This window comes from Nelumbo nucifera, chromosome 6 (genome assembly GCF_055504915.1).
Source record: "Nelumbo nucifera cultivar China Antique chromosome 6, China Antique-T2T, whole genome shotgun sequence".
NCBI classification, from domain to species: Eukaryota; Viridiplantae; Streptophyta; class Magnoliopsida; order Proteales; family Nelumbonaceae; genus Nelumbo; species Nelumbo nucifera.
The window spans coordinates 22679629-22691737 of NC_142654.1; the positions used below are offsets into that span (position 1 = coordinate 22679629).

Genomic DNA, 12109 nt, shown 5'->3' on the forward strand with positions numbered 1-12109 from the left:
ACAGCAGCTTTATGCTGGATTGTTGGCTTACTGAATTAACGTGTCTCAAACGTCTCTCTCTTTCTCTCTCTCTCTGAGAGTCAATCAGTCAATCAACTAAAACGACTCCATCTTACCTTCTTTGTTTGCAATTTACAAAGACTGACTTTGAAAAGTCGAAACATAGATTAGTGTCTGTGAATGGAAAATTACAGTTCCTTCTCGGTCAACGGTCTATCCAGACACCCTCCACCTCCTCCCCCACCATCGCCGCCGCTGCCTATATTCTTTTCTAATTCATCCCATTCCATCACAAACCCAGAACATTTATTCCCGTCTTCATACTCTGTGCCTGCGTCTGGAATCCGTCTCTCAGGAGGTTGCAGAGCCCGGGGGAAAGTTGTATCAACTGTGCCGACATGTATGGTTATTCAGCTCCAGCTGATTCTTCTCATCAGTCTGCTTATGCCCATTCGGCGTCCTTTGATGGCTCGGTTCATAGTCAGGGTGTAGAGATACTTTCCTCATTGTACTCGTCTCAGAAGTCCTTGAAGGTCTTACTCTTACATGGGAATTTAGATATTTGGGTCTGTGAGGCCAGAAATCTTCCCAACATGGACAAATTTCATAAAAGCTTAGAAGGCATTTTTGGGGGATTGCCAAAGAATCTAACCAGCAAGTTCGAAGGGAAGATTTCCTCTAAGAATACCAGCGATCCTTATGTCACGATTTCAGTAGCCAATGCCGTAGTTGGGAGGACTTATGTGGTCAGCAACAGCGAGAACCCTGCTTGGATGCAGCACTTTTATGTTCCTGTAGCACATTATGCCGCAGAGGTTCATTTTTCTGTCAAAGACAATGATGTCGTGGGCTCCCAGATTATAGGTTTTGTGGGGATCCCGGTGGAGCAGATACGCTCAGGAGCAAAAGTTGAGGGAACTTACCCAATCCTCGACGCGAGCGGGAAGCCCTGTAACCCTGGAGCTGTCTTGAGAGTTTCAATTCAGTATACTCCTGTAGAGAAATTGAACATTTACCATCATGGAGTTGGGCCTGGTCCTGATTATGTTGGTGTTCCAGGCACGTATTTTCCACTGAGAAAAGGTGGAAGAGTTACACTCTATCAAGATGCTCATGTTCCTGATGGTTACCTCCCAACCCTGAAGCTTGATAATGGCTTACACTATGGGCATGGGAAGTGCTGGCATGACATCTTTGAAGCAATAAGTCAGGCTCGCCACTTAATTTACATTACTGGGTGGTCAGTGTACCACAATGTGAGACTGGTCCGAGATGGTTGTGCATCCAACTCCACCCTGGGGGACCTTCTCAAGTCGAAGTCACAGGAAGGTGTGAGAATTCTGCTTCTTGTATGGGATGATCCAACTTCACATAATGCTTTGGGTTACAAAATGGTAATCAGATTGACTTCTTTATTGTTCCTATTCATGGTGATGGTATGATTTTATAATTCCATTTCTGATATCCTTCTTGTTACTGCTTTTGTTGTTACTGTTCTATTTTTTCTTATTATATGATTAGCATAGTCTTGTTACTGCTGTTGTTGTTGTTGTTAGAACCAAGGTTCAGGTAGTGGGAAAGGCTTTATTAGCTAATATTTAACATAATATATGACTTCGGATAGAGTGGAATGGAAGAAAAGGGTTTGTGTTACCAATTCCTGTGTTCAATATATAAGGCACATAATGGTTTATCATCACCATCAATTTTATGGACTCATTTACTAAAGCAATTTAGGATGATACAACTTGAAGAGAATAATCCAATGGGTGATTTTTTTTTTATCACAAATATGAGATTGTAGGCTCAATACCTACTTCCCACTAAAGAATGGGAGATTCTCTTTATTTGATAATTCATAGATGAGTCACTGATAATTGGTGTATGAATAGAAATTTAACATAAAAAAGATATAGCTTTATGCAATCATTTGATCCCTTATGAATTCCTAACAGTTAATAGTGAGAATGCACAATTTCTATCCTTAAAAAGATATAGCTTCTCTCTCTTTCTGTTTTCTTTTTTTCTCCAAATATTTCCTTCACATACTGGTGGTGCCAATGGTTTCAGTACATTTGGTAAAAGAGTGGAAACAGGGAAGTAAAGAAGTTGTGATCTTATTCAACTTTAGTTTAACCTTATAACTATAAGCAGGTGAGCTAGCTCAGAATTTGCAGAATGATTGTCTACTCGTATGCCTAACTTCTGGAGATTATTCAAATGACCAAACTGTAGGGATGGGAGATCCATCATATGGATGGCCGAACCCTACAGGAAGGTTGGGCGAAATTTCAAAAATTTCTTTACTCCCATCCATGAATCCTATTTCCAATTTAGAAAACTGCATTTTCAAGGTTCGTTCTTGTAACCAAACCGGACCAAATCTGAAACCAAGTTCAGGGAGGGATATACCTGATATGGAATCCGCGAAAAAATCTTCTCCCAACGTAGGTGTTCACGCCCAAAGAGTGTACCAAATCCTCCCTCCACTGAAGATGACACAACTTAGGATGAGATAGGATCAGCAGGTAGTTCTTCACCAAGAAATTGTGATTCTTCAGCAAGAATCGAATGGGGTAGTGAGCAAAACTTCAAAATTGTTTCTTCTAGCAAGAAACAATATCAAGATCAAATCTTGATCAGATCCAAGAACTGGAGATCGAACAGGGTTGGGCGGCAAGAATAGGAAGAAAAAGAACTGAAGGCAAGATCAGTCTGACTGAGTTGTCTTCTCTCTGTGTTTTGTGTCTTTTTCAGGTCCGCCTTGCTCTCTATTTATAGCCTTAAAGAGACAACCTCCTAATCTGATTAGTAGTTTCATGATCCAAATCTTTATTTGGATCTGAACTCTTTAAGTGATAAGGATAATCCCTTATCTTATCTGCAGTTCAAGATCAGCTTATTCCTAATCAAATTAGGAGTTTCCTGATCCAAATCTTTATTTGGATCTGGACTCTTTAAGTGGATAAGAGTTATCCTCTTATCCTTATCTGTTAATCCAAACCCAGATCTGCCCCTATTTAATTAATCCAATTAACCCAGTTCGAAATGGGCTTTTAGGCCCATTAAGCTTTCAGGCTCATTTCCTTTTAATGTTGGCTAGCTTGGCTCTCTTTCTATGGCGTGGGACCCTAACATTGATCTACACATCAGCCACATGGGTTCAGCCTAACCTCTGTTACAAAGCCTGGCCGAATTCACTACTGAATACAGTGAACCCCTGAGTCCATCACTATGGGCTCTTAATGAGCCCAACATTTACACTAAATGGTCCTTGGGTCCAGCCATCTTATGAAGGCCCAAGGACTATGGGCAGATGCAAGATTAGCCCTTCAGGTATAATCCTCAATGGTCTTACACTTAACCTCTCAGCCCTTAATGATCGAATACTGCTCGACAAGAGAGGACCTCTCCCTTAGCTGCAAGGTACAGTGTTACACTCTCTACTCACATGGATCCTAAGAATTAAAACCTTTTGCAAACATTTTGAAATCATAATATATATAAGTATATCTCTATATAAATATATTTTGCAAATTGAAACACATTTGAAATCCACCGCCGGCAGTTTAAGTTTCCATCAGAGAGAGTGCATTTCCCGATCATTCACTTTGTTCGACAAAGGGGCTGATCTTGTCACTATGATCACCCACTCAAATGAATTCTCGGACTATCCCAACATACCCAGGTTTTGACCCCCTCTAAGGATCTCACTGATTGGCACATCAAAGATAGCCCAATACGACACCTAGTGCAGTATCATAATCGAGTCTAGGGGTCAGGTGTAACATTCTAGTTTTGCTCATTTATCTCCAAGGTCCAGGGTAATACTGGAATTTTGGCCAGGTTCAGGGTTTCAAGAAAACCCACACTACATGCACCTCAGGTCTCACCCTGGCAGCTGAGACAAGCCACCCAACCAACTTGGCGGCACATCAGTGTCAGCCTTGGCAGGATAAATCTCCTCAGATCTATCCAACGGCTGTGAAGATTCTAAACTAACACGAGTCTCATATGTGTCCAGTTTAAGGGTATTACACAGAAATACACCACAATAACATGAATCAAATATGTACTTTATTCATTTACAATAAATGTCATAATGTACATCATGCTGATTGGAGCTAAGGGCATACACTGCCTAACACAAACACATGCTTGTTTGCAAGTTTAAAGGTTATGGCATTAGGAATGAATTCAAATCCTCAAGGATCTGATTTTAATTTTCAACTATCAGCATAAGCTATTATATAACATGTAGTATAATATCTACCACTAATTGTTAAAGACCAGACACTGCAATTATCAACACCAACATCAATTGGGGTCATTGCTTGGTGCAATGGTAAAATCTTGGTCCGACAAGTGTTGGAACCTGGATTGAAGTCCCAGAGTAGCCACATTGTGTACAAAATGCCAGAGCTTAGGTCCCTATCCAGTCTACCCCCTGCCAAGCCCCCAGATAGTATGGACCAGCATTGGGTAATGATAGCCATTTTACGATCCATTATAATATCATGAATATGATAGCTATATGGATCTACTTGAGAACAAGGACTGTCTGATTTCCACTTAGGGGTTGTTGCTTGGTGAAATGAGAAAATGTTGGGCTAGGAAGTGTTAAAATGTAGGTTCGAGTTTGAGAACAGCCACTTTGTTAAAAAATGAAAAGAAAAAGGGAAAAAAGCTAATGGCTAGGTTTGTATCCAATCCACCCTACTCAGGAAACCAGATAGCTAGGACCGATATTGGGTAATGACTTTTTTCTGTGCTGTTTTCCTTTCTATATGCATTCTTTCTGGTAATTTTCTTTTTCTTTTATTCCTCAGTCATGATCATTATTTTGCCCTTAGCTGCAGATATGATATGCTTATTATCCTTTAATGTGTCAATTTTCTTGTTTTGGTTGCTATTGGTATTGGCATTGTTGTTGTTGTTTCTTTTTTCTCCTCTTTTTGCCTCATAAAATTTTAAAATGTAGGAAGGACTGATGCAAACTCATGATGAGGAAACCTACAAGTTTCTGAAGAACTCTTCAGTCAAAGTTTTACTTTGTCCCCGATCTGCTGGGAAAAAGCATAGCTGGGTCAAAAAGCAGGTTAGAGCTAAATCATTATTTTGTCTCCATATCTGACCTTTGATTTTAATTCAGGTGTGATTTTTTTAAATATTAATGAATGGTTTTTTTATATTATGCATGAATTTTATAGATGCCATTTATAGCCATTTGAGATTGTCTTGTATTAATTAGCTTAAGGTTAAGTCCTGAATTGTGATTCATTGATGTGATAGCAGTTGGCAGTCTGCCCACCAATCTTTCAATAGACACTTAAAAATACCATTTTTTCCCAGGAGTCAGGAATCCTCAATGTTTACTTGAATATTTGTCATTCAGGCTGTCAACAATTTTTCACACAATGCAGTTTATTTGTCAGTTATCATATCTTCTTTTTTGTTTGAGTAACAAATCATTTAGGTGCTTCAAAGAAGTTTTCTTTCACGAAGTTCCTTGTAGCCTACTAATATATCAACCTAGATATAATTAGAGTTCCTGACATTTTATATAGGCATGCTCTTTTAATGTTAATGACAAGCCTAATCATTGTGTAGATTTCAGATACATAGGCGGGCCTCTCACATTGAACAATCTTTCTTAGATTTTAATTTATTAATGGAAACAATTACTGCACATCAAAACTCACTTCCCGAGTAAATTTAGGTTCTTTACAAACATTAGATCACTTCCCCTGATGACCTTTGCTTCTTTATCATGGATTATTTCCCAACTTTGTTAACTAGGATAGTTTCTAATTCTAAGATGTTCCAAAATTTGCTCTTCTTTCTCATATATCATTTGAAGTCCCTCCAACTTTTTATACATTATTAATATTTAGTTAGGGTCTTTCAATCTTTTAATGAGGTTTTATTTTATGTTTTATGTGGCTGGATGTTTGTCTAGTGCTATTCCTGATATATGATTTTTCCTTTTGAATTTCTTGGATCTAAAATTTCATATTAGTTATTTTTTATAAGAAAAATAGAATTGTTTCTAAATGTAAGAAATTAAGTAAAAAGAACTTTTGGTTACTTATCTATTCCAATTTAGTATCAGATACAGAACATTTGCACTAAATCTATCCTTCTCAATTTTTCTGTTTATCAGGAAGTTGGGACAATCTATACCCATCATCAGAAATGTGTGATTGTGGATGCTGATGCTGGTCATAATAAAAGAAAAATCATAGCTTTTGTTGGAGGACTTGATTTATGTGATGGGCGATATGATACTCCAAATCATCCTATATTTAGGACATTGCAGTCGGTGCATAAAGATGACTTTCATAACCCTACTTTCAAGGTGAAGCATCTAAACTCACTCTTCTATCTTGTTGCAATCTAGCTATCATGTAAAGATTTCTGATTTATACTCCCTTACACTTTCTATTCTGTCATCTTCTTTGGTGTTGGTCATGCATGTCTGTCATTCCACCACTACCAAAAAAAAACACTAGAAGGGTTGGGTTCAAAGTTATCCAAAGAATTTAAAATTAAGTAAGGATCATCTTTAGGCTCCATGTGATCCAATCAAATCTTGTATATACATGTCTAACTCGATTTGGTAATGGCCCAAACCAAGAGTTGGGTCTTGGTACCAAAAATTGAGTTTTGTTCGTTGTTTCTACCACTACCAAGACCTGGGTCCCTGGATAACTGTGATCAACATTAGGTAATGGCTGGCTCCTTGTTCTTTCCCCATTTGGATAAATGATAAATCTAAATGCCATGGAAAACCTTAATTATTCTTTTGTTTTTCCATGGGCTGGTTGGATTTGGTTTGAGTAAAACTAAATTTAAATTATATGCATATCATGTTGAAAATTGAAACACTCGCATATAGAAATATATGGAGTTTAACTTCTAAAATATAATTCAGACTATCAAAAATTCTAGCAGAAATTGAGTTAACATTAACCTTCAGTAGTAAATGATCTTGCAAGGTTACTAATGCATATTCTTCCTCTTTGTTTACTTGTATTGTTCCATAATAGGGGTCAGATGTTGGCTGTCCAAGAGAACCATGGCATGATTTGCATTGTAAAATTGATGGTTCAGCAGCCTATGATGTTCTGATCAACTTTGAAGAACGTTGGTTGAAAGCTTCAAAAGCCCATGGGTTAAGAAAATTGAAAACGTCTACATCTGGTGATGATCTACTAAGGATAGAAAGAATACCTGAGATCATTGGGATGCCTGATGCTCCTTGCATAAGTGAGACTGATCCAGAGACTTGGCATGTCCAGGTACATTTGTAATTAATAGTACTAAATTTGAATCATTTTGCTTTGGATTTGAATCTGAATGTTTCATGTTTATTTCCCAATGACTGAAGGTCTTTCGTTCCATTGATTCAAACTCTGTGAAAGGCTTCCCTAAGGATCCCAGAGATGCTACAAATAAGGTGAGAGAAAATATATTATCATAATATACCTTTCCTGTGGTTTGTACATTCTATATATCAATTTATGTGAAGGTTGATTAACTACTTATATGCCCTTCAACAGAACTTGGTTTGCAGTAAGAATGTATTGATTGACATGAGCATACATACAGCTTATGTCAAGGCCATCCGAGCTGCCCAACATTTCATCTATATTGAGAACCAATACTTCCTTGGTTCATCATATAATTGGGCTTCATACAAAGACACAGGTAAGGAACTTTAACATTTTAGTATGTTGAACACTTGTTGCTGTTTGTGATATGTCAAGGAAGTTAATCTGGGCTTCTTGTTGGGATGCTAAAATATGTCATTGTAGAGATTTGATATTCTTCATTAAGATTTTATTGTCAACAATATTATTCATGAAGTCATGATTGGTACATGAGCCTCCCTTAAATATTACTGGTGATTGATGGCTGTCTCAAGTAGTTAAAAACATTTCCTCGTTTTGATTAGCTTAGTCTTGATTGGTGCATATTTAATCAGGATTGCATTCAAAAGAAAATATTTTATAGTAAAAGTAATGATTTGTGCGGTTTATCAGTAACTTTAAGAGCAACCAACCTAGTAAATTAAATTTTGGAGTTGCTGCTTCGTTAATCTTTACTGAAAGTCAAATTTGCCCACATTTCTGATACATATGGGGGAAGAAACTGTCCATCTACTGTCTAGAGCTAGAGAAGTATCTTAGAACTGTAAAAACATCTGAAGAAGAGAAATATCTTTGCATTCTGAGATAAATGCCATTGTCTCTCTTATGATAGTGACAAAGTGCATTTGGCACTGCATAAAAAATTCTCCAAATGTTTCAATGGTAAAATCTGTGAGTCCTTGTTTAGTTATTTGAGGCATGGTTTATGTTTGTACCAAATAGTTGCTGTAGCCGACCCCAAATAGTTGGAATTAAAGCTGAGTTGAATTGAATTTAAGTTATTTAACTTGGTTAAAATAATTATCTTTTTTTAATTTGGTTAAATTAAAATTACACAGTTTTAATCAAATCAATTATTTTGTTTAAAGTAAAACAAAAAAATGTATTAAGTTAGAATTTCTTAAGATGGTAGATATACAACTTGAGAAGTACAAGGATTGATTTGATGAGAAGCTATATTCTAGTTTAACTTATTTATTCAAAATTAGAAGACAAAGGGGAATGGTAAAAAAGTAATCAGAAAAATTTATGACAACTTATTAATACTCCTATTTGCATGTTTACTTTTATTTCGCCCTTATGTCATATGGAATTATGTTGATATATTACCAAATAATTTTATAGAAAATGAAACATTATTTGAATATGAATAAAATTCAATTATTCATATTCATATGGTATTTGGAATAATGATAATTGTGCCATTTTCCAACATGAATACAAAATATTTTTTAATTAGTAAATTCATATTCATATGGTATTTGGAATAATGATAATTTTGCCATTTTCCAACATGAATACAAAATATTTTTAATTAGTAAATGAAGATTTCTATATCTTAATAAGCCAGGTGTGGTACTTTATCCAAAAAATCAAATAAAATAAGATGAGCTAACCTCACTATTGTAATTATGTTGAACAGTAAAACTATGGCCACTTCACTCAAGACTTGCAATTAAAAATTGCTTGAAGCTCTATGTGGTATTGAGGGAGAGGGACATGGAATAAGATTTGTACTTGTTTTGTTGTTTCTTTATGCATATATCATGTGGCTTTTAGGTGGTGCTTGATAACTGCTGAAATAGGTGTTGAAAACAGAATGCAGAAAGGATTTTGAATTTAAAAATGCCCCATTCAGCATTTCAGTAACCTGGGGCATACTTTTGCAGAATGATGAAGCACAGGCATTGGAGTGATCAGTTTACCTTTAAATGCATGATTCTTTTTTTAAGTTTGGTATCTTTTCCACTTTCAGCACCTATTTTAGCAGTTACTAAGCATCACCTTAATTATTAGAAACTTACTCTGGATGGTAATGAAAATACCTAATTTAAAAATGCCCCATTCAACATGTCAGTAACTTGGAGCCTACTTATTTGCAAAATGATGAAGTACAAGTAATGGGGTGATTATTTTACCTCTAAAGGTTTTTCATATACCAGTAATACCCTAAATTTAAGATGTTTTTTAAGTTTGGTATCTTTTTTTGTATTCCACTTGTTTGCTGGAACACAGCAGCTGAAGAAGAAGAAGAAGAAGAAGAAGAAGAAGAGAAGAAGATTTGAGAATGGCGGATTACTCACTTCAGCCGGCCCTACAATCTTATATAGATGTTTACAAAATAATGTTACATGAATAGACTAGAATGCCCCTGATTAGTGATGGGACACCTAGACAAATAAAACATAAACAAGTTTAGGCCCAATAACTAAGGACTTAAGACACAAATATGACTAACATAAACACTAAACCAGCCGAACCAACACTCCCCCTCAAGCTAAGCATGGATGTCAGTCATGTTTAGCTTGCTGTAGAGAAGATGGGCTGAATGGCCCATAGGTTGTTTATTCTTTCTTGTTATTTATGTTTTTCTATAATGGGCCTTATTCTGGGCCCATCCTGTCTATATTAAGTTCTTTGTAAATTCTTGCCCAACTAAGGGCCTCCTTGTAATTATTCAAATATATCTTAATAAAATAGTGTTAGGGTGCTGAGAGAGAGGAGGTTTGAAACTCTCATTCTCAGACCCTCATTGCCGAACTCTCAAACTCTCCTCTCTTCAGTTTTCTTCATGGTATCAGAGCATACCCGAACTTCAATATTCTAGGGCTGGAAGCTTAGGCTCGTATTGCCTGATTCTTGGAGGTCATTGGAAGTGCCCAAGACTAGAATCTCTTGGAAAAGTGGTTCGGTGGCCAGGAAGAATCAGAGAAAAGAAGGAAGGGGAACAACTCGGTTATGTTTTGAAGCTCGAACTGTAAGTTGTCTCAGTTTTCTGGTTGTTCTGTATTACTTTCGACTGTGTTTGGACTGTTGAAGTGTCCGAAAATCTCTGGTTGTTCTGTATTACTCTCGGCTGTGTTTGGACTGTTGAAGTGTTCGAAAACTCTGGTTGTTCTGTACTACCTTCGGCTGCCATTGAATCTGGTTTAACCCAGAAATTTCTGGGCTGTTTTTTCACTCCTTGGACTGTCAAAACTGCCGAAACATCCTTGTAACAAGGCTGTGGATTGTTACTTATATTTGGCTGTTTTTGGGGGCTGTACGAACTGTTCTTGAGGCCTTTTTTCTTTTTGACAGTGGGGTTGTCTCTATTGCCCACACTGTGTTTGTAAAAAGGGCTATTTCAGCAATACCAAGTGGTATTTACCTTGAAGTCCAGATTTGAAAAGGTACTTCGGCTGAGTGCCTAGAAATTTTTGTTTACTTCTTGAAGGCTGAACTCAGTGTATTGCCTTCTTGTGGTCGGCTGAACTCAGTGTGTTGCCTTCTTGTGGTCGGCTGAACTCTGTTCTTGCTTGTCCTCATTCAGTATACTTGTAGAAGTCATCTGAAATCATATTTGGAGTGTTTACATGATGTACTCCTCAGAGTTTGAAAACAAAAGTGGTGCTAAATATGGACTGGTTCAGGGGACTCCAAGTGATTCCTTATTGACTGTGACCACAGTTAAACTAGATGGAACTAATTATCTGGATGGTCACAATCAGTAAAGATTCATGTATCTAGTAGAGGAAAGTGGGGGTTCATTTCCGGGAGTAAGAAGGCTCTTCCAGAAAATGATCCATCCTACGAGAAGTGGATGCGAGAAAATTACACTGTCATTGGGTGGCTTGTGAACTCAATGCAGCCACAAATCAGCCAACACTACCTATGGATGAATTCAACAAAAGAAAGTTGGGACAGTGTTGCAGAAACCTATTCCCAAAAACTCAATGTGGCCCGGGCATATAAATTGAGAAGTGATGTAAAGAATTTAAGACAAGGGGAGAAACCTCTTGTTGTATATTTCTCAACCTTGAAGTCCCTATGGCAAGAGATTGACCTAATAGAAGCTGTAACTTGGGACACCACCAATGATGCAGAGACCTACAGAAAATTGGTTGAAAGGAACAGGGTATTTGAGTTCTTAACTGGACTAAACCCAGAATATGATATCACAAAACAGAATATTCTTTCCAAGGAGTGTCTCTTTGTCACAAGCTTATGCATTGGTGAGTTGTGAAGAGAGCAGAGGGGCTGTCCAGGTTCAAGGGGCTGATATGCATTGGTGAGTTGTGAAGAGAGCAGAAGGGCTGTCCAGATTAAACCTCTTGTTGTATATTTCTCAACCTTGAAGTCCCTATGGCAAGAGATTGACCTAATAGAAGCTGTAACTTGGGACACCACCAATGATGCAGAGACCTACAGAAAATTGGTTGAAAGGAACAGGGTATTTGAGTTCTTAACTGGACTAAACCCAGAATATGATATCACAAAACAGAATATTCTTTCCAAGGAGTGTCTCTTTGTCACAAGCTTATGCATTGGTGAGTTGTGAAGAGAGCAGAGGGGCTGTCCAGGTTCAAGGGGCTGATATGCATTGGTGAGTTGTGAAGAGAGCAGAAGGGCTGTCCAGATTAAACCTCTTGTTGTATATTTCTCAACCTTGAAGTCCCTATGGCAAGAGATTGACC

The 12109-nt window shown here is 37.3% G+C and overlaps 1 protein-coding gene across 1 annotated transcript in view; it reads left to right on the top strand.

Moving 5' to 3' along the window:
- Window positions 1–12109, top strand: part of LOC104608339 (phospholipase D beta 1-like) — a 30468-nt gene continuing 18359 nt past the window's right edge. Inside the window, exons 1-6 of the mRNA XM_010274292.3 lie at window positions 1–1394; window positions 4982–5098; window positions 6164–6358; window positions 7050–7301; window positions 7391–7459; window positions 7563–7710. Of these exons, the coding sequence (XP_010272594.1) occupies window positions 399–1394; window positions 4982–5098; window positions 6164–6358; window positions 7050–7301; window positions 7391–7459; window positions 7563–7710 (1777 nt within the window). The 5' untranslated portion in view covers window positions 1–398. The remainder of the gene's footprint in view (window positions 1395–4981; window positions 5099–6163; window positions 6359–7049; window positions 7302–7390; window positions 7460–7562; window positions 7711–12109) is intronic.